This window comes from Hirundo rustica, chromosome Z, assembly GCF_015227805.2.
Source record: "Hirundo rustica isolate bHirRus1 chromosome Z, bHirRus1.pri.v3, whole genome shotgun sequence".
Taxonomy (NCBI): Eukaryota; Metazoa; Chordata; class Aves; order Passeriformes; family Hirundinidae; genus Hirundo; species Hirundo rustica.
In genome coordinates, this window is record NC_053488.1 from 5,460,471 (window position 1) to 5,484,345 (window position 23,875).

The 23,875-nt window shown below is 37.4% G+C and overlaps 1 protein-coding gene across 1 annotated transcript in view; it reads right to left on the reverse strand.

Annotated features, from left to right (window-relative positions):
- The window catches only part of ANKRD31 (ankyrin repeat domain 31), a 66,535-nt gene that overhangs the window by 34,084 nt on the left and 8,576 nt on the right, over positions 1-23,875 (reverse strand). The window contains exons 7-13 of the mRNA XM_058424056.1: positions 16,029-16,168; positions 15,448-15,575; positions 12,213-12,392; positions 9,194-9,336; positions 6,655-6,799; positions 5,119-5,180; positions 2,726-2,876 (exon numbers count right to left, since the gene is read on the reverse strand). Of these exons, the coding sequence (XP_058280039.1) occupies positions 2,726-2,876; positions 5,119-5,180; positions 6,655-6,799; positions 9,194-9,336; positions 12,213-12,392; positions 15,448-15,575; positions 16,029-16,168 (949 nt within the window). The remainder of the gene's footprint in view (positions 1-2,725; positions 2,877-5,118; positions 5,181-6,654; positions 6,800-9,193; positions 9,337-12,212; positions 12,393-15,447; positions 15,576-16,028; positions 16,169-23,875) is intronic.

A 23,875-nucleotide genomic window follows, 5' to 3' on the forward strand; every position in this document is an offset into this window, starting at 1 on the left:
ACATTCACTTTAACGATATCATGCGGTCATCAGAGAGGTTCTAATTCTGAAGTTTCAGATAACAGACCTACTAAATTCTAAGACATACAACAGAAATAAGAGATGTATAAAGCAAGGACAACCCCCTCCTCAAACTGCTCCAAAGAGACAGGATATATAAATCTTCTAAAGCTCTGTCATCCGTACTACTTTTAAACTCCCATTCCTTCTATTACAGTATCATACTACTCAGGTATTTTTAAAAAGTTTTTGGTGCTCTTCCTCTGATTTTTTTTTTAAATATGTAATTTATTCAAGGAATGCTAAAGCGTAAGGTTTTAAATAAGCATTCTGCAACTCTTATCCATGGAGGTTTTTTCTCCTTTTACTCCTATGAACAATTAGGTTCTGCATCTTCCTCATCTCACCAAACAAGCTCTTTTCCCAAATATTTTCAGCCAGCATTATCCATTAGTATCAAACCTCTTCTGTACCTGACAGCTGCCTTTCTTCGGCACCTCCTGCCTTCTGGAAAATTGGCTTTTCCAATGTTTTCTTTAAAGTAAACTATGGAGCTTGTCATACAAGACTATTTGGAAGAACATCAAAGACAGACTGAAGTGATAGCAGAGACAGACATACATTGAGGATATATCTATACTGGTTTTAAAGGAGCTTGCTCACTGTGGGCTGATGAAATGCTGAGAAAGCATTCAGGCAACCCTCTTTGCACTGACACTGCTTGGCCTACATTGTATTGGCAAAAAGAAAAACTCAAGAGCTCCTTTTTTTAACTGAAAACTTGAGATTCTAGGGCACACAAAGGCATCATATTATTATAATACCTCAATCTGGGACCTACTTTACCATAAGATAATGTATTGTCTTTTGTCTAAAAGCTTCTGAGTCTGAACTCCCAAAGCAATCATCCACTTTCTGATTCTTCCTTTTCTTCCCTTTTGATTCATGGGAGAATGTCCTAGGGACTTTTTAGAGTTGAAGAAAAAAAAGGGTACACAACAGCCCATTAGGCTAATGAACCTTAGCAATATTGGCTGCAAGTGAACAGAAATAATTGTGAAGTTTTCCAGTTAAATTGTCATGCACAACAGTTTGCTTCACGGCTGTTAGGAAACATTTGCAAAAGCATGATGGGACATTGGCTTGTGAAGTGCAAAATACTGCTTCTCTGTTGGATGCACTGCCAGGTGGGTCACGAGAAGGAAGGATCCAGATCTTGGCAAATACAAAGTCCAGTCAGCACAGCACAAAGATAAATGAAGAGATTACTGTAACCAGCATTCAGGTTGGATTAGGCTGACATACCTCAGCAACTTCAAGGACATTGTCCTTCAATACTTCCACATGGGTCTACAAGCAATTATTTCCACTGGCTGAACTATAAGAAAAGAAGCAGGCTGTTCGTACCTTCCTTATGTATAAGCAGAATGGAAATGTTGGGAGCCTAGTAAGTGACTGATTGTAGATGAAAGTGACACTGTGTCACTTGTGAAGAGAAAAATTTTATTCGATAATAGAATAACGTAATAAAGACCAGTGGGACACAGAAACAGTCAGATGGGTTAAAAAGGCCAGGTAATGACAAAAAAGTGTAGGAGAGCAAAAAATCTGAAAACCCCACAAGTCAGAAAGCATCATCCCATTTTCTACTTTATTTCTACAGCAATATGAATAACATTGTCCTGAACTCCTAATTTATTAAGGCCTTCAGCTGTGTGAAGAGCTATACTTTCTTGCACCACCTCTGAAATGGCAATGCTCTCCTGGTATGAAGGTAATAATTAGTTCTATTGAACAAATTATTACCTGAAGGATCTCTTATGAGGAAAAAAGTACCCTGGGATACGCCAGAGGAGACCAAAATATAAAGCACATGTTTGAAACAAAGCTTTTAAAAATCATAACGGCACAAATAGGAGGCAAAAAAGATTTTAAGAGGGGAGGGATCCTATTAGAACTACAGGCTTTGATTTTAGCAAGTCTTGAGTACCACGGTTCTTTGGTTCCAAAAAGAACCAAAGTACATGATGAGTACCAGCTTTATCAAAAAATCACTAGGTGAAAACATATAGAGGTTAAGATGAGTTGGAGGGCTCTATTGTCATGGTAAGGCTACAAGATAAATGCAAATCTTAGACATAGGATGAAAATGCTAAACAAAAAGCTGCATGTGCAGGCAAAAGAGAATACAACTACAGGAGGATGCTAGATCCTTATTCTCGTGGAATTAGGTTTGTATCTAGACTACAGCTAACCCAAAGGTACCAGTACAATCAGAGTCTGTGTTGATTTGTACCTGATGAGGATATATTCTATATATAATTATATTCTATAAAAGGTAAGTGGATCTTTGTGTGCCAAATATTCAGAGAGCCCTGTTCTTGGATTGGTGACATGTAAAGCAGTTAACTAAAGACTGATCAAACGTTATTCTAAACTGCTGTTTATGTAATATACTTCAGTAAGGATAAGCTTGAAGCTCTCAATTATGATCCTGCACCCCCTCAAACCACAATGCTGAAAGCCTGATGAATGTAACATAAACAAAATGTGTGTTCTGTAAAGTGGTGCCCAGATATTTTTGGAACTACTTAGGTATTCATTACAGTATTTACTCAACATGCTATATACTTCTTGTCAAATTTTCCCACACACATTTCAAAAAGCCTTCCTCACACACATTTGGAAAAAAACTCCACTATTTTATAAAGTATTAACTTTTCACCTGACTTCTTAGATGTTTGCTGTTTTGATGCTAGACTCAATTGTGATTGATTAGATGAAAGCTTTTTGTTGCTTCTACTGGAATATGAGGCTGCCTTTGCTTTTTGGCTTGTCTTCTGAGGATTTGCACATGCTGGTTCTGACTCCTTTGTCTGTAAGGAAAAATATCAAAACAAAGGGAAAGAGAGTTTTAAACGTAGGGCTGATCCATTAGTTTTATTTCCATTAACATCAGACTACACTTGATTTGTCAAGTTTTGCAAAAAATTATTCTGAAGGTGTTCTCATATCAGTATTCAGGCTCCTGTCACTCAAACTACTACTGTTACTCTGCACAAGACTATGTTGATTCCTGTCACATCCTGTTGCAACTTTAAACAGATACGTTGTGAGAGGAAGTCAAAGCAAATCAGTATTGACTGAGAATCAAGTGCTCTTAAATAGACAGTCTGAGAACATTGTGCACACACTTTTTCTCCAGAAACCATGGATGTGAGACAACACAAACTGGTGATCTCATCCCCTCTACAGAGAAGTTGCTGAGCTTCCACCAGTGCTGCCCTTTTATTCTGCATATGAATTTTCACTGTACCATTGCTGATTATATTCCTGTTGTAAACCACCTGACAGCTCAGTTTCCCTATAACATTAAGTGGGATGCAACAATTATGAACAGATACAGCAATAGTCTGGCCCATTTCATTAGATCCATCGTGAGAGAAATATGTTTTCTGTAAAGCTCCTCGGATTCTAAGTGGAACTGAACTTCAGGTCCACATAACATAAGATATTATTTCTCAATAGTTTTACTCTTTGTTGTGCTATAAGAATAGCCCTTTTTGAACTTGGTGTTTTTTTAAATTTTTCTGCCTTCAGAGGAAGGTTCCTAAGAGGTTTATTACTGCGTTTTTCACCAAATTTGTTTTTCTGTTTTGTTCATGTCTAGCAAAACCTTTGACGCTCCAGTATTTTCATGTTGAAGTACACCTGCACTTGATTCTATCTGCACAACAGGCCATATAATTAACTTCATTTTCAGATAAATTCCTTTATTATATAGTAAAAGAAAACTCTGCTGCTATAAAATTAACTGATTTTCTCTGTGCTGCTTTTTTTCAGGACCAAGAAATTAAGGAACTAAGAAACAAGTGTATAGTAAAAATTCATGGGAAAAATCCAACAATAAATATTACTGAAGTGCTTCAAACTCATATTTATTTTTGAAAATTGAACAAGTTTGAATCAATGATCTGCCTTTAAAACTGCCTTGCTTCTGTGGTCATAAACCAGAGCTCTAGTTTCACATTTCTAACAAGCCTGTCTGCAATTATTCCAGGAAATTATAAAGAAGGGTAAGTAACACATGAAACCCACACAGAATTAACTCCTGGTAATCTCAAAACACAGCTGGTCCAAAGGCCATTGACTAACTAACATTATCCTTCTGATTACTTTGTATCTGGAGACAGAACCAGAACACACACTGCAACATCTGACAGGACTACCGAAATTATCAGTTACAAATCTACAGTAATAGGTTTACATAATTAAATGTTTATAACACCATCTTTATCAAACATTTAATGTGTTAAAGCATAATCTAAGACCACACACCACGGATGCTGTTACACCGTAACGTTTCAGAGGACACAGACTGCACAGCTGTGAGTAACAAGGACAGTTGTCATCACCACATAAAACTTCAAATGCTTCAAAAGATGTATTTATGCATACTACATTCTACATCTCAGATATTATCTGTTATCATTGTTGAAAGGAAGCAAACAAGGGAGAAAATGCAGTTCTTAATGCTAAAAGCTCTTGTTCTATAAGCAAACACTGACCCAAGTGACTGATCACGGAGTCTTGTCCTCACATGAGGCACCACCTCCCTCGTCCTGCTGAAACCTCACAGAATAATTGTGCAACCCCTGTGCAAGACAGCGTCTTCCCAAACCTTTATTCTCAAAAATCAACAAAACTTACTCTACACAGAGGCAAGACATAATTATCCTACTGCTACAAGCCAGGCAAAAAATGGCAGTTTCAGTAAAATTTCTGCAAGTACAAAGAGGTACTGATGTACCATGCTTTCTGCAATTAGCTCTGCAGCACTAGCAAAAACAGAAAGAACTCCCATCCATGAGACACCTGCCTCCGTCTTGCATCCTCATGAGGCTGTACCTTATCCCAAACACTGGAAAGGATGAGTCTAACATTGACTATCACCCTCAGTCCCTGCTGGATATATCTAATAGATTGTGTGCTGGAATTGAAACATACTTCAGAGAGAGTAATCTGCTTCACTTTACTGAAGACTGTCAGCAAGCCCTTAACAATTTATGATTAAATCAGTTTTCTTTGTATATGTATATGAATCAGATTTCTCTGTACCTGGTGCTTGTTTGTATCTTCTACGCACTGTGTATTTAACATGTTCTTTGAATCATCTCCACCTGAAATGAAAATGAAAGACAGAAAGAAACCAGAATTTAAAAGAGATCATAATTTACATACATATTACTTTACATCTTATGCTTACAATATTGCATGTAATATTGCTTACAATATTTAGCTTTCAAGAAAAATTATCAACCCTGTAAGGGTTTTATTGGAATCTAAAACATATCAACATATAAAATCTTTATCAAATTTTGGAGTCTAATCTTTGTTGCAAATAGTATCTTGTTCAAACCAGATTTGGTGACAGTAAAGAATGGCTTAATATTTTCAAATTTTCTTGATGATTAATGACCGGAGCAATTCTTTTTGAATAGCATAACCCCTGGCTCCTCTCTGGAAGACTTCAAGTGTGTTCAGGATACCCAAGGAATCTCAGAGCAGCAGGCTGAGAACCCTCAGTCTCCCATCAAGTCTAGTTTTGAGCTTTGTCAATGAGCCCTGCTAACTTACGAGCAAAGACCCTCTTCCTTCTCTGAGAAAGGTGAATGCCATCTGACACCAGAAGGCCTGAGGAAATCCAGGTCATCCCTTTACTGAAAAACCCAGAATTGTGGCAGTGACATTAGCTATGGAGTAATGCATTAATAGTATGGGTTTGTCTGCTTCTTCCAATGTCCCTGCTCACAACTGGAAGATGACAGGAAAAAATGACCTGTCTACCAGATTCTCTTGCCAGCTATCCTAAGGCCCTGAAGTCTCTTTCGATAATCCCTAAACCACATGTTACAGCTTTATTGCCACCCACGTGAAAAAGCAGTAATGGATAATAGTCTGACGGACTGGAGCTCCTTCTGACTTAAACAAACTACAGCCCACACTGCCCCACTGGTATCCAGGGTCTTAATCCTAGCTCTAATCAAGGCTTACCTTGTACTTGCTGCTGATCAAACAGCCTCCTCCAAACTTACTTCACAACTTAGCTCCCAAGACTGTACAAGACCCAAATCTCTCCTTAGCCAATCACTAGCTCTAATCCAACTTTCTCCTTACAAACTCACTAGCTGTTACCTACAGTAATATTTTTCTGTACTCAGCCCTAGCAGAAACCCCTAAGATCTAGATCTAATCCTAGTTTCCCATTTTTTATCTTATGGATCCTTCAAAATTCAGACTTTATGCCAGTTTAAAGCCAAACTTTATCTCTACCTCTAAACTATACCTCATCCATCAGCAAGACAAACAATGCTGCATCTTCCATTCAGACAGACAACTATTGTGTTTCACATCTTCACTTCAAATCTAAAGGTAACTCCAGCCCAAGAAATAGCTGGACATCATTTACACTTTGTAATGCTGTACATTGGTACAGCAACTGTGGAGGGTAAGGACTGCTCACTGGTAACTCAAGGCATCGGACAGTGAAGGCCACAGAAGTACTAGCAGTTTAAACTAAAGAAATATAATTCAAAAGATATTCTAAATTGCTCGATTTAGCTGTAATGCTACATCAGAGTAATTCTTTCCTACCTGCTACTGAGTATCTTCTGGATTTTGCTACATAATTTTTAAGAAGTTTCATCATAGATGGGTCAGAAGCTTCTTCTAATGCACACCTTCCCATCTGATTTTTTAGTAAGGGATCAGCTCCATACCAAAGTAGTAAGTTCGCCATCTAAAAGTAAGTTTTTCAGATAATTTCTTTTCTGACAGTATTTTTCAGAATCCTTATACAGGCTTCTTTCTCTCATACTTGACAATATGAGCAACTAAAATCAAATTCCTCATTATTCTAGTTCATACACACCAAGCATTCCTCTAGATGAATCATTATCCTATAGCCTTATTATTTTTATAAATTGTTCCAGTTATTAACCTGATGCCATTAAAACAAGGTCTCTCAAAATACAGGGTAGGATTCATCCTCCCTTAGCTCTTAATTGGCAGAAAATAGCTGGTGATTTTAGGGTTTGAGTCAGCTTATCCATCTAGGATGTCTACTTTAGGAGAAAATAAATTGTGCTTTAGATGTGTCTGTTGTGACTCCTGTGACTGCAAGAGAAGTTTTGACAGTTATTTCTAATGTACAACATATATCTGCTCAAATTAAACACATTCAGATGGTCTTGCTACCAACATTATGATTTTTGTATAAATATAAAGCCTGAATCAGCTGTTACTGAAGAAATTACCACTTCTGCAAAATGTTCCATCAACCTTTGCAAACTACTTTTTTAAGACATGAGAAATTTACAATCTGATTATTTCATTTCAGTGGGTAACTCTGCAATCTTATTCCAGCATTAGTGTGATTTTACTTGTACCTTTGCATTTCTTTCTTCAGTATCGGTTATCATTTCAGGCTGAACTTGACTCACATCCTTCACCTGTGTGTTCAAGTCCCTCATTACTTCTAACCAGATTGCTAATGAGAAAATGGTTAATGAATTTTTTCTAATTTACATATTCTCCTACAAGCAGAGTAAAATAGAAAGGGTTCAGCTGGCAGCAAAAGCCCTTTCAGGTTTCACAAGTTGTCCCAAGACTTTAGATTTTGTCAACCAGTAATGCTGAGAACACTTCTTCCGTAACAGGATCATTGAGAGCATCACCACAAGTGTATGCTCTCCTCTTTAACTGAACTACTTGAAAATCTTTCCTATATTTACCTTTTTTTTTTTTTAAAGTAAATTGACTTTGCATATAGCAAGTACAGAAAATGATAAAGTAGTCAAAAGTTGTGTTTCCAATCTACAGTAATAACATCACACAGAGACGGTAGCTTTGAAAAACACAGTTCCAAATACCATGTTACTGAAAGTCATGTTACTGAATCACTATCACTATTTTGTTGCTAGTCATAAAACAACAAAATTGAATCTGACAGACCACTACAGGAAGACAATTTTACTGCTACTGAGTAGAGAGAGCAATAAGTAAATACAGCACCACCATGTAGTACTATTCTTTCTGAATACACCAGCTTGCATGACTTCAGCTCTGTGCTGACTGATCTTGGTGTGCCTCAAGTGACGTAGTTGAGATCAATGTTCTTCCATTATCATGAGCTGCTGGCCTCTATGTATTACTTGCAGAGATGCAGAGTCCTTCATCCACAACCATGGACATGAGTGTCTTAGTTACAGTCACAAAACTCAGAAATATTTCATGAACCTGCAACTGTCTGTGATGCACAAGCTGCAATTTATTCTTGGGGCAATTGAGTCTCAGAAAAAATTATTAACTAGAAGTCTACCTTTCCTCTTTGCTTTATAGAGACTTTTCCAGGAGAAACAAAGTCTCATCTCAGTTGTGAAAAAGACCAAATGTTCAGGAACAAAACTTCTTAGCCACCTCCCAAAAGAACCTTTAAAATCTTGGAAATCAGTAAGAATTAGGCAGCATATATTCAGGTCTACAGAAAAAAAATGGCTAGCAGATAAAAGGGACACATAGAACTCCTAAATGAATTTGGGTCATTCTAGGAACATGCACAGACAGGTGTAGGTGACCACTACCAGACTGAAAGCGGATCTGTAATTCAGACACAGGGTTATGAAACCACTACATCTGGCAAGAAATTTTACCATTAATTCAAACTGACTATTCAGTTAGTGTTCAGTTTAAGACCCTACAAAATATAAGGCTATTTCTTCATAATCCTCCACGTTCTGTGTTCATACATGGGTGTGCACGACTGTGATGACATGCCATATATCCACAACGCCTAAATCATGAAAAAAAAATTCATTAATAGTCCAGAAGACTGCTCAAGTCAGAAATTACTCTGCAGAGTGATTACAAAATTAGTGAATAGTATTAAACTGTAGCCATCTACTCCTCAGTAGTACAGCCATTGTTCAAAACAGAAAAAAATTCTCCTTTTGGACAGACCTTGTTAAGCATAAGGTTTGAATAGAAATCAGGCAGAGAGGACTTGCAAGCTCCTGAATTTACCTATAATCTAGGAAGACTAGCCGCATACAAAAATATTTTGTGATCTTCTGTACTCAACAGCAGCCACAATTCCTATTCCTAAATCATACTTTGTGATCAATTCAGAATATACCTCGTAATGGCCTCCTTTAACTGCATCTTGCAAGGGTGTTATTTGTTCCTTTTGTGTAGCATTAACATCAGCTCCTGCTTTCAAAAGCAGATTTGCTATCCTATAAAAGCCTTCCACACTTGCTATATGTAATGCAGTCAAGCCTACAAAAAAAAACCACAACATGTATTTCACATTTGGGTGAAAAAAAACCTCTAGAAATTTATGTCAGTTTTAGGCTGTCTCTCTGATGAAGACTTGACAGAATATATTGAAATGGTAAAAACTTATGCATTCCAGGAAGATGTATGAAGAAATGTTTATGAGAATGTCACAAGGGTTGGGAGATCTCATGCTTTTGACAAAATTTGCACCTACTGAGGAAGCGGATGCTGCTGTAACAAGATTAGTTTTAGATTTGATAGTTCTGTTGTGAAAGGAGAGAATAAAAATTATTCATCCCATATTTTAGTAATTTCTCCTGGAGTAAAACATATAGGCTATTTTACGGACAAGATAATTTTTCACTGCGCTCTTGTATTTACATGGCTATGTTAAAGAGGGTAAGTAAGAAAGAAGTGACAAAAATAAAGACATCAATTATTACTACCAAATAAAAATGTTTGTAAGAACAGAGAACGGTTTGAGTGTTCAAATAAATGAAAAATCCCTAGTGAAATTCCATATTCACACCCAAGTATATGGAAAAAACCCAAAATATCACATGAATTCTACTTTATGAAAGAGCTGTTTTAGGAAAAATATGGAATTTAAGTCTTTGAACTGGGTTTAGCATAACCATGCATCAGGTCCTTAAACATGCAGGGTGAGAGACATAAGGGAAAAACCCAGAGGATCTTCCACATCCTAACTTCCAGCTCTAAAACTAACATGTTCCCCAGAAGATCACTCTGATGGGTAGTCTTACTCTTCAACAATTTTCCATTATCAGAAGGTTGTCAGGGCCTAATTCACATACTAATTATGTGAATTAATAAGGCTTAATGAGATAATGTTTCAGTCCCATTAAGCAAAATTATCTTAATTTCACTAGAGAGAGAAACTCCCAAGCCTCTTTTACACACAACTCAAGCCTGAATACAGTATATTCCTAGTGACTAGGTTTATTATGAAATCTGTTAAAAATCTGCATTTAGGGGAATGTACTAGTTTCTCCGTTAGTAAAAAGTATCCTCTGCCTGATCTAATAAAAAGATTTGGAAAAACTGCACCTGCAACACATTCAGTTAATAATCACTAGAGATTAGCAACATGAGTCTGCAAGGACACTGTGCACTTTCCAAATCAGGGAGAAACGCAAGTTTCAATGCAGCTGTTTTCAGATCCCTCCGCACAAAGTGAGTCAAGACTCAAACTTCGAGCACAAGACAGTATCTCTAATATGCTGGCTATATCCTACATGCTGATGTAGGAGGAAATAAAAAGGAGGAAAAAAACCCCTCAAAACAAAATAAACAACAGAAGTTCCCAAAAACTCAATAATGTACTGAAGCAGAGTACGATAGCATAGGAATAAGGAAAAAATACTAAGCTAAGATATGGATAATCACTCAGGGGAAACTTTAAAAGAAGAGAACAGACACAGAAGCAAAACGTAATATTCAGAATAATGGCCCAAAGAGACCAAGATGAAAGTGTGTTCCAAAATGACACAAGTCTGTTAAGTCTACTTCTTTCTGATTACACCTGCCTTACTGAAAAGAAGAGAAGCAGGGCCAGGTCAACCTTTCATCTCTTCAAGGAGTACAAATAAAAGATATTTTGTGCAGCTCTGCTCCTTTTGCACCAAAAAAACAGCAGCCAGAGTCTGAGGGATGAAAAAATGGTGGCCTAGCAAAATATGCAAAGGCAGAAAAAGGAAGCAGCTGTGACCCCAAAACCTAGAACCATTGCACTTCAGTACACTTGCCTACTGTGGCTGCAGCTGAACCCAACTATCACCATTTCTCAGCTGTCAACAAAGGGCTTTGAACCCGACCAACAAAATATTTCCTCATCTGCCTCCAGCACACATTAGTACATATTACAAGTCATGCTGTTCACTCAAATGCCTGTGCTACAAAAGTCTCAGATTTACTGCTGACCCAATCTATCTCTCAATATGTTTCAGAAGTCAGATTATTTCAACCTTAATTCTGGTCCATTATATGCCTGCATTATGCAATAGCCTGTAACTGCAGAATGTGGGGGTTTTTTTCTTTCTTTCCCACAGGAGAGTTGTGAAATCCTAGCTCCTAGCACAATATGGAAAAACTGTAAGAATTAGGTTTTCTAGCAGAAGAGCCAGCTGTCTGAAACAGCTTTCTTATTTTGTTACTGAAATTTTTCAGAGACTAATGGATGAGACAGGGAAGTGCAGATTAGGATCAGTCTTATACTTGAAACAACCAAGTAATAATTACGGTGTAGTGAAGTCTTTAACACAGAGTAACACCCACAAAACTGGATAAGGCAAATTGTTTGAATCAAAAAATTATCAGAGGGCTGCTCTTTGTCAAGATTTTTCTCCCTACGCAAGACAAAGAAAAAATGGAAAATACCAAGTAATCACAACTTTAAATATTCAAAACACTGCTCAACTTCTCTCAAGATGTAAAGGATGAAATCAAAGTTCCTGAAAAATTTAACTGGAAAACCTGTATCTTGATGTCTCAGGTTGGCCACTGATATGGACAAAAAATACCCCCCAAATTTAGCACCTATGAAGTTGATAATTTAATTAGGAACTGTTTTGTGACAAGCATGCATGGAATCACCGAACTAAGGCATGTAAACCTAACTGCATCACTTCGTAACTTTTTCAAATGCTTAACTTCTCCCTCAAATTTTTCTTTTCTTGTGTACTTTCATAACTAGATCTACCTGTTTTCCCATGAACAAGTACTAAGTTAAACCAATAAAAATTAAATAAACAATTGACCAGTCACACACTTGATCAATTGACCAGTCTTGTCCACTTTTATTACTTAAAGGCAGGTACTTGTACTGAAAGTAGTATTTTAGTACAATTGCAACTTACCAGCATAATCCTGAGCGTTTACATTTCCACCGGCTTTTATTATCCTACGTACAAGGTTTATGTCTTGGTGAATAACAGCTCTATGCAGTAAGTTCTCACCATACATATTCCTCCTGTGGATTGTTGAAAGTGAAAGGGGGCGAGTTGGATTTACAGAATTCCTACCAAAGGCTTCTCGTCCTGAAAAATAACGTAAAAGATCTGTTGCACAGAGAAGTATCTTGGCTTCACTTCATATCAAAGTTAGCAAATAAGTTTCCTGAAGAAACAAATGTTCATTCAATCCAGTAGAAATTAAAATCTCAAAAAACACATCACAAATTGAATAATAGAGCCATTTAACACAGGATGTCATAGTGCATTTCATAACAAAACTCCAACTGAAATTCAACACACAGAAATATGACTACATAGAAGCGTTTTAACTTCAGACTTCTTTACTAAAGACATTTTTGCAAGGTGCACTGCTTCCCAATGGATAGTAAAACCACTCTTCTGCATTCAAATCATTGTAAGGTGACCATTTCAATAACTAGTCAGTTATTCAATAATTTAACTTTTCTTAGAAGTCAAATTTATCCACCATTTTTTTTACTCATCTGTCTTTTAAAACCTCTGCTTTGTGAGCAAGTGTTTACACTAGGATAGTGATTGAGATTAGCTCCCTCAGGTTACGTTTTCTCATTACTTCACAAGCTTGGTCATTTCTGCAACAAGTGAAAGGTGAACATGAGGTCTAAATGTACAAAGTAAAAATTTAAAGAGACTGTTTCTAATGTTTAGTTTAGTATTTTACAAAACACTATCTCCCATTATGCAGCCATCACAATTTTCAGATTAGCCTAAATTATTTCCAGTACACAGATGAGCTGTTCTGCACTTCACCAGCACTGCCATTCCAACATCCCTTAAAACCGTGGGGAAGAGCATCCTGGCTACTGCCTCTGACAAAAAACAAGGAGGGAAGAAAGAAGGGAAGAAAGAAAGAACGGGAGAATCATTTGAAAATAAACATAGTGCAGGCCTAGGTCATTTATTCATCTAAGAATGAAAACTCTTAGGACAGCAGCTATATACATTGCTCCTCTTCACAAGCTGTAGCGGGTCCTCATAGGTCCTAAAATTCCACCTAGGTGCCAGTGATGCCTCCCAGAACCTAAAAATCAAACAACACACAACAAACAAGGCAATACTAGTATGGAAGATAATAAAGGCTGGTCTTTATTGGAGGCCCCTGGGGGTCAGATATGGAAAATGCACATCCCTGCATGGGGTGAATACAGTTTTAAAAGTTTAGCAAATTAACATAACTGACAAAAATTCCCAATCAGAGACACAAGTGGTGAGGTAATTCCCCCCCAAGTTCAACCCTTTTCTGAATCTTCCCCCTTCAGACAGGAACTAAACTTCCTTTATGAAAATGTGTGTCAAAGAGCTGATTTCAACCTTGGCTCCCAGGAAGAACCAACAGAGGATAGGGGCCTTATACCCCCAGGTTGGAGCCTCTGGAATGTATTTTGTCTTTCTGCCTATCAGGGTAGGGAAAAGGTAGGGAAAAGTAGTGGGGCTAACATTATGAATACAATAATGGGCTACAGAGCTACAAATAAACGTGCAAAGAAGATAGAGAATACATGAAAGCAAAAAAGGCAGAAATCAATTTGGCAACACCAGAAATAGATACTAAAACCTATAGTTCTTCTCACACAGCCTGATGTTTTGTGTGTGGACAATGAGAGCTTGGACTACTTCCAAACATTCTTAAATTCTTGAATCTGAGCAGAATCTTAGACTCTAACAGATAGGGGTTCCCCTCAGCTGAGCACACAGTCTTTCTCCGCTGTCCAGCCTTGTAAGATGTCAGTCATTTAAGATATCCAGTCACTAGTCAAAGCTGGTCTAAACCAGCCAAGCAGTTCAGGAGGGATTAAATTGCACAGACATAAACAGAATCATGTGCAGTTTTATGTTACACTTTACCTCATTAAAATCTTCCTTGAAGAGATCGATTTCCCATTACTTCCACTTGCCTTCCCTAGAGCTTTCCATGCACCTGACCTTGTATAAAACAAGTGACCCATGCAGACCCAACCCAAAACTTATCATGGGGTGGTTTTTAGAGTGAATTACCAAACTAAGATGACTCATGGACTCCTGACAGGTTTGATGTAAAAGAGAGGTAAGCTTGCTAGATCCGTTCACCAATCTGCCTCCCTAGGCAGTGCAACTCTTTCTTTAGAAACCATGCTAAAGTATCAGTAACTTGTTTACTGAGTGGAAACTAGCAAGTTGATTTTAAACAGATGAATAGTTAGGCATTCAACTTTAAATCTCATCAAAATGGTGCTTCCACTGTGAATAATTAAATCCTGCAAAAGAGAATCAGATCCTGTAACTGGAAGTGGACTTCTTTGTGTTTTTTAAGGTCTACAATGTAGCTGTTGCAATTCAAATACTTACAAACTCTGTAAGATGTTTAAATGATTGTAGGTAAATGAAAAAACCCTATCTGAGTGGACTTAAACAAAAAAACCCCAACAGATAAGATCTAATCTTAAAGGTGCTGGAATGAACACTTGAGTGAGGAAATTCTTTATTATCCCACAAAATTCCTCTGCAAGGTCAAGAATTTCTCTGCATGTACTTTCAAAAGATAAAAATAGCAATCATTCTCTCTAACAAAACGTATTGCAAATAAAAATACTTCAAAAGAGTGCTCAGTGGTAGTAAAGGCCCTATAATCCTGTAGACAAGGTAACAACAGCAAATTCTATTCAAATTCTATTCAAAAGAGAATAAACTGGTTTGTATAGGTCAACTCTTGAGGATGGCACTGCTCTGACAATGATTTTGCACACAGAACACTAAATGGCAGAAGGATCAGTAAATGTAGCTCAGGATCTACCTTTTCACTCTGCAAAAAAACAATTCCCTTCTCCCTTCCAGAACATACCATAATTTTTTTCATATGAAACTCTGTAATAAGAATTGCATCCTGAAAAACATCTCACAATTCTTACAGAGTTTATGCAAAAAAGCTGACTGTTACATTGCTAATATAAGGATCTTCAGAAGAAGGGAAATTATCAGTAACTTTAATTATTAAAATGAATGTTTATACCATATTTTTAAAAGAAAACCATGCCACAATATACTGGAAAAATTATTAATTATATTTGACTCAGTATATTTGTTCAAATAATAATCTGTATGATAAGAACATAGAGTATCTTACTCCGTTTGTTGTCAATTCTCTTGCTCCTTCTCCTCTGATTAGCTTCTGCACACTCATTCAGAATTATTTGTTGCCACATGATAGTTTCTAGATCCTGATTATCTTCAGAAGTAGATTTCTGAATTTTACTGACAAGAGATTTGCTTGGAATCAACAAAAATATTCTCTACATAAATCAACGTTTACAGTAGAGCCAAGATATTTTGAAATTTTATTTCAAAAGGAACACTGTAATAGCAGGCAAACTTAGGTAGTACTAAATAAGGAGTAAATCAGGAGAGAAACTAACTCTAAGGAGTAAATCAGGAGAGAAACTAACTCCCAGATCTTTAAATAAAAGGTAAAATCTTTCTCTTTGATCATTTAAAGTCGTTCACATGACAAATGAGTACTCTACACGCTTTGTATCTATTACATTAATATATTAAAATAATTTACAAATAATTATGCATAAATTTCTCGTACTTAAAAAGCTACGATTTGTTTCTTGTTACACTGTGAGCCACTGTGAACCATTCCCTTCTAGTATTTGGTGATGAGAGGAAACACTCTCTGTAGTTTCCTGAGGAGGTCTTGCTTACCTTGATGTTGTTTGGTCTGTTTCTGCACATGCTGCAGGCTCCACTGAATATAAATGTCCCCCACCAGTTTGCTTTTCACTAAAGGTGGCATCCAAGTAATCTGAAATTTCTTCTTTCTCTCTCTGCTGACCACCCACAGGCTGTGACAAAAAAAGAGAAATATTAGAAGCAACTGGTAGGCACAAAAATAAAACAAAGAGCTGTACATAAAAGAGCTCCAGGAACGCTCTGTTTTAAATTGTATGCCTGCAGAGAATTGAGGGAATGCTTAAGTGAGTAACTAGAATTCTACAAGTATGAAAGATAGAGGCTACCACAGGAGAGGTAATCCAGTGCCAGGAGCAGTATGCCATGCAATGTGTACCTGGCAGAATTAGCCAAGAGAATTAGGCTACTCAGAGTCACAATTTAAAACATAAATGTAAGCTGGATGACAGCAAAGAAAAAAGTTGTTGTACCTGAAAGTTATTTGATTGGACACTTGAAATGACAACAGATTCATTTCAGTTTCCTACGGACATGTGCTCCTGTCCTAAAAAATAACGTGATGCTTGAGATGTCTTAAGATAGCCCACCTCATCTCACTGTTGCAGAAGCCTAAAAATTTACAATAGGTGAGATCCACGTTCCACCCAAAGTTCAGTAACTCCCAGCTGAGCAGTTATTTCTAAAGATACACCATCCCTGAGCTATAGCTACTACAGCTGAGACTCACTTCACTTACCTTCAATCTTCCAAAAGCCAGGCATGTAGATGACACCAGGCATCCTCATTTCCCCACCACTTGTAAAGAGGAAGAGCTGCTCTGAGATTATAGAGATTCACCTCATCCTCAACTGTGCGAAGGGGAACTTAAATGATTCATGTATACCAGAGACTTAACTCTAATCCCACCCTAAAGACAGGTCACCACATAGAAATTAATTTGAGTTGCTTGAGTTAATTCACTGTTTTAGCCATGTGACTATGACATGCTGCTGTGTATCACTCAAGCTCCTGAAATCTGGGGACTCATTACTTTACTACATACTTGAGTAATGCTGAAAGCTTTTAGGACACACCCTCAGCACACATTCATAGAAATGATTTCACAATTATGTGGGAGAAATGGTTAGTCCCTTCTTGTAGTACAAACAGAAATGGAGAATACACTGATTAATTTTTTTCATTTACATATTTAGCAGAGAGGTTACTGAAGAGGGGAACTGCCTTCTTAGGAGTGGTCCCTCTGGGTCAAGAGACAATGCATGTTAACATGGGATCTGGGTCTGTTTAGCCTGAGGAAAAGGAGTCTCAGCAGTGCCCTTACTGCTCTCTATAACTACCTGAAAAGAGTTTGTAGTCAGGTGGGGGCTGGTCTCTTCTTTCAGGTAAAAAACAATAGGACAAGGGGAAGTGGCCTCTACCAGAGAAGGCTTAGACTGGGTATGAGGAAAACATTTTTCACAAGAAGTATGGCCAGGCACTGGAACAGACTGACTAGGGAAGTGATGGAATCACCATCCCTGGAAATCTTCAAAAGACATGTGTATGTGGCACCTGGGGACATGGCTTAGTGGTAAACACAGTGGTTCATGGTTGGACAACTGGACTTGATGATCCCAAAGGTCTTTTCCAACCTTAATGATGGTATGGTAGCTGGGGAAAATCAAATATATTAGCTTAGAAAACTATGACAGTACTTTGCATGGATCCACATCTACAATGGGAGTGGGGTTAGAGAATGAGAAAAAACATTTCAAAGAAAAGAAACCCCACACTTGCTTTATAAGAAACCATATACTAAAATATATGGTGTATCCAGCATCCTGATTGCATTTACAAGTCAGTACAGGCTCTCCTCTTTTGGATACTTGTTTCACCACAAGAATACTCTGAAGAAAGAAGGGTGAGAAAAGACCAAGGTGAACAACATACTGCTACAATTCAACAGTTAATAACAAATTAACTGGATTTTTTTCCTTAGCAATTGCTTCCCTACCGTCTGACTTTAAGAACATCAGATAAAGGATAATGTTGACTGTTGTTCGACAAAAGGTTAGAGATCTCAATTTCAACAAGACTCTGCTTCTCAATTTTAACTGCAATTTTGAGTAAATCCGTACATTAATCTTCACACAGCTGTGCTACAGATTTCAGAAATCAATACTTCACTGAAAGAGCTTTCTAAGTGCTACGACTCTGAGACAATCGGCCTGTGGACCTTTCAGCACCTTGAAATTAGCTATCTTTGTGGCACATTTAATTACATGCTGATATATTCAGTTAATACTAGTAGGAAAAGACAGAATTAACTTACAGGTTTTGGATGCTTTATGCCATTGTGGGTTGTAAAACTACCTTAAATAGCCAGCTTTACATGACTGGTTATTGATTTGCAGCTCCAGATTATTCGAATACAATACAGAGCAGAGAATCAGGTTGCAGGTTTACAAGAGATGCTTAATATACTCTGCAGCATATACCTATGTCTCCTATAAATCCTTCTCTTTCCCTTATTATAATATAAACAGGAAGAAACTATGGCTTTTGTTTCATGCTCCTCTCCATATTTTTGCATTGGTGTTATTGAGTAGAAATGATGTGTTACAGAACACCTTCACAGCACAAGAAGCAACAAGAAGGATCACATGCTGTATCCATTCCATACATACTGGTTTCTCCAGGAGAGGACAAGAACATTAAGCACATGCCTCAGTTTTTTTCAGTATGTCTTGCAATGGCAGAACTAAGCTCAATAAATATACTTCTAAGTACATGTGTAAAAAATCCCCACTGAATAATCTTCCTAATATATAGGAAAGACATAGCTATAATCTATTTTGTGATATTTGCAAAGCATTTGCATTTACAGCAGTGAGAACTATGACAAAAGAAAACAGCACACCATTGACTGGATCAAAAACAGAACAGGATACAGTAGGTACCTGCAGACGAAATTGGCTGGTATATGCCGGTATGCTACAATGAAATAACAGAATAGTGTTTTGGAGAGAACGTGAGACACAGAAGATGAACAGGGGCTATACAATTTTGGAAAATTCCATGCTGATTCTAGGTTTCCACATCAGTCAATAAATTAACTTTACTAGGATTTCCCATGCCAGCAAGCTTAGCTGTTTTCATAACATGGATACATCCAAACAGGTAACAGTACTGGACTTTTATAACAAAGACAACTAAAATTATTTAAACATGCAAATTACTGATGCTAGTTTATTCTTTACTAAGATTCCAATCTTCAAGTAATGTGGCAACTTCATTAAGTATTTTATGATAAACATAAAATTTCAAATATGAATTAAACTCTGGTTATACTTGCATACAGTCATCATCTACCTGCAGAACACTGGTTTCTGAATTTAGCTGCTCTTCCTTGGTGTTAAGCTGTCTCTCATTTGGCACTACAGGAGTGGCAGCTCATACCATTGATCCTGACAAGGCATCCAGAGGTGCCACAAACTCTACTGGCAGGGCATCACTGCTCTCAGCTGCTGATGGATCAATGGAACAGGAATGACCCTGACACTCTAACTTGTCAGGCAATGGGTTTTTAACTTTAAGACTCTCAGAATCACTAGGGTATCTCAACAAATCACTGATGTCAACTTCACTTGTCTCTGTATTCTGTTTAGTGAATGTACATGAAAATCTTCCCTGGGCATGACAGTGAGAGATCTGTATCATTATTAAGTGAATGCTCTTTTACTGTGTTATCTGTGTCAATAATGGTCATGCAGGCTCTGAGGCAATTATCTAAAACACGTGGAAATGTGCGTTCTGGTATCTGTTGCTTTCGAACTGTTATGTCTTCCACAGGATCATGTAGGCAGAAGCATATTTCTGGAAAGCAATATTCATTACTTAATTTTCGAGATATATAAAAATTAAATTTAAAAGGTTTACAAAAAAGGATGGAGCAACTCTTTCTAAAAAGCATTTAACTAAAATTCACTTTAGAAGTCACCTGTCCTTCTAAATATGTGTATTCATTTTATTATCAAGCTTTGCAAAATCTACAAGACTCAAAGCCTTCCTTCATTCAATATATCAACAAGAGTTAGACTGAGCTCTCAGTTTCAAAAGAAGTTTCAACTTCAGCTGTTGATTTCTATAGCAGTCCAGGGCAAAAGAGACTAAATCTGTTTTAGTCAAAGTTATTACGTCATTGCCAACAGCAATGGCAAATAACCTGAGGGTGTTACAAGGCTTTAAAAGAAAATCATTAAAAATTTCTGTCCCACAGAAATAATGGAAGTAAACATATTCACAATAACTTAAGATACATAGTTAGTAAAACACAATGCAGGAGTTTTGATTATGTGTTTATGTGGATCCAATGAGGCATGACTTTAAAGAGTTAAGATTTTAGCTAAGGGTTAGAAGCAATTTATATTGATCAAGATGTAAGTTAGGTTAGTAAATGGTAGGTTAATGATTATTAGATGCCCAAGCTAGAGCTAACTGTTGTATTATGAGCTTGTTTATAGAAAAAGTGGAGCAAGTGAACCGTCATAAGAACAGATTGAAACCAGAAAGAACAATGGCCAGCACCTGGACTTGGTATCAATCAATCACGAAGCAGGGGACATTGGATTGTGCCAGAGGGTCACAGAGACCTGATGAAGACTCTCCTGACTTCATCCTTTGAGACCACTGACCCAATTCAAGACCACCGACCCAATTCAAGAGAAGAACTGCGCACGCGTGAAGGACTAATAGCCTCATTTTAATACACAGTGGGGATGGGAGGTGCTGGGGTTATGCATATGTATTGTAGGTAAGATCTTGGAAAATAAATAGAGAGCAAAGAGCCTTGTTCGGGGCGGCCACGCCTTTTGGAGATGACTCCCGTGCCGCCTGTCGGTGAATAAACATACCACTGTCTAACTTTAATTGGTTAGAGGGTCTTTGTCCGTGACTGTATCGGTTTTCAATGACTCACCAATACAGGTATGGAGGATTTGAGTCTCACAAACTTCAGTTCAAAACCTTAGGATTTTGAGAAGTTTACATGGTGCAGTTTTCCACACAGAGTACAGAACACAAAATCATAATTGTTCTTTGAAAAGTAATACTGCTGTTTTTCTAGTAATTTTGAGCTACATTCAACAGAACCACCCATTCTTACATGAAGAAATTTCTTTTCTGTTTTTTCCCCTATCCCTGTTTTAAATGCTCTGCAGAAAAAAAAAAAATAATAATAATAATAAAAAATATATATATATATATGATGCCTCCAGAGACCAAAACCGTGGGGTTTTTTTTCTATATAACATTTGTATATAGTAGCACTCCTGCCAGTAATAATGGATCTGAGAAAAATCTCTGTCAATGCATTTTTGGAGTCTTGCTGCCAGCAAGTGGCAATTCTAGGCAATGCAAGAAACCTTTAACCACTGGTGACGTGATTTAGATAAAGCTCACACACAATAAAGTAGAAAGGGCAGAAATCTGACAGCATACACTGAGGTTCAGTTTGCAAGCTAGTATAAATCCCTAATTCTTTCTTGAAAAATTATTCCCCCACCAGCTGTTTCCTATCTCTTACATGTGCATCAAATTGTTTCTAAGTACTGATTTCTTCTTAATTTTCTTTATTGAATTACACTTTATTTTTACAAAACTTCTCTAATTCATCTAGACTTTAAACAAGTGAGGAAAAAGAAAACTTCACTGGCTTAACTTTCTCTGCTTGAAGAACTATGGTATAAACACCATATATATGTATTACAAATTTGCCAAGAAAAAGGCTCCGACCATTTGTTGAAGAGTGGGTGGAATTCTGCAAGATCCTAAAAACCCCAAAGTCAACTGAAATTCAACCCTTAAATGTGACATGTTCACAAAATTCCAGACACAGTAGTCCAGGTGGGGTCTCACAAGAGCAGAGGGTCCACCAGGATTCCAAAGTCCTTCTCTGGCAGAGCTATTATTCCTGTCAGCTATTCCCCAGCTGTACTGGTGCCTGAGGTTATTTCTCCCCAGATACAGAAGTTTGCATTTCCACGTGATGAATTTTATGAGATTCCTCCCCTCCCAGTTTTCCCATCTGTTCAAGGCCCTACAAATGACAACACAACTATCCAATCTATCAGTCATTCCTCTATCAGTCATTCCTCTATCAGTCATTCCCATCTCCTAACTTGCTGAGGGTGTAGTGTGTTCCATTTTACAGGCCATTAATGAAGACATTGAATGGTACCGGCTCTACTATTGACAGAATAACCACAACAGAAATCAGTGATGCTACATCATCAAAACCAAGAAAACTCAGCAAGACTAATTGTGAGGTGTCAGAATTCTAAGCGTAGATAATTTATAGATTTATTTTGTATTTTCAGGGACACACAAAACTAAGATATTCAGTGACTCATTGCTGCTTGTCAAGGTGTCTGTCCTGACCTTGCTTCAAATCAGTACATGGAAGCTTGTGAGGGCCATTGGTTCATCTCACTGAAGATCCTTCTGCGGGACTCAGACCTTGCTAGTGCCAACATCAGCCAATACCCAAAAAGTAAAAACAACTGTAGTGATTATTTCCAGAATCCTAAAATATCTTCTCTGGAGATACTCTCAGTGCATTTGATCTGCCTATTCTCCAGAGGCTTTTAAAAATAGGTGATCTCTGTTTCAAGGCATTTAGAGTTTGTTCTATGGGACTAAGCCTGTACAATGAGAACATTTAATTTAATAAACTTATAGCTTTATATTAATAGTTGTATATTTTTCAGAAAATAATGTCCTAGGAGATTTCATTTTTTCCCTTTGTTCTGAAATATTTGACCCCATTGTCATCCATATTTGCTGGAAGACATGAACAATAAGGACAGTAGAACAGAACGGCATTTTACTCTGAGAAGGACAGCAGAATAGAACAGCACAGCCTTGGAGAAATAGATAAAGAATATAACTTAGGCAAACAGAAGCCATGCAAAGTGCAAATAGGATGACAGCTCAGTTCTGCAAGGCTGACAAACCAGAAGTTATGCAAAACAGTGATTCTGTGCTTACTCAAAAGCAAGGGTCAAGGAAGATGCACCTAAAAAGGACACGGGATATTGAAAACAGCCAAAGACCCTGAAGAATGATATAGAGACTTCTGATAAAGGTTGCAACTACGTAAAATAGTGTAATAGGCACACATCAAGTAATGAATGCACGACTGGTGTGTATGATAAACACTGTGCTCATTGGACACTCGGGGCACTCAGTAAGGATCCACCAAGTGACCACTGCTACAGTAAAAGAAAGCCTGCTCTCAAATACTGAAAACTCTGTTAGCAAAGTTCCTATCTGGCCAATTTCCGTATTGATACTGGACTCAAATTTGCCTTTGGTGAATTCTACCAAGAACTGCTTTTTCCCTGAAATAAACCTCAATCAGCCAAAAATCAAAAAAAGCCAAGTAAAACTGATTTATATAGAATTCTAACTTTTTATTTGTAGGTACAAACCAATGGGACTAGATGGTACAGTCGTAATGATATGACATCTGCATTAAGCAGAGCCTCTCAGCAGAAACTCTGCTACTACCTGTTTCTGGCCACAAGTAAGACTCTCCCAAACAAAAGGACAGTTACAGATAACCTCCTCCTCCTCAGAGACCTTGCAAATGCACTGCCTGTCTCATGGTTTTCATTGGTGGGAAACATTTTAAGCTACTAAGTGTCTTGACTACTTCATCTTAAGTAACATCCTTTACAGATTCTGTCTCATGATGATGTTTTTCCCACCTCACTTTCACTGCTATGCTTCTACCCTTGTGTACTGCAAACTTAGCAACTACAGTTCTTATGGAAAAAAACAGAAAATAAAGCTTAGTTGTAAAGTTGTTTTCAGTGTGC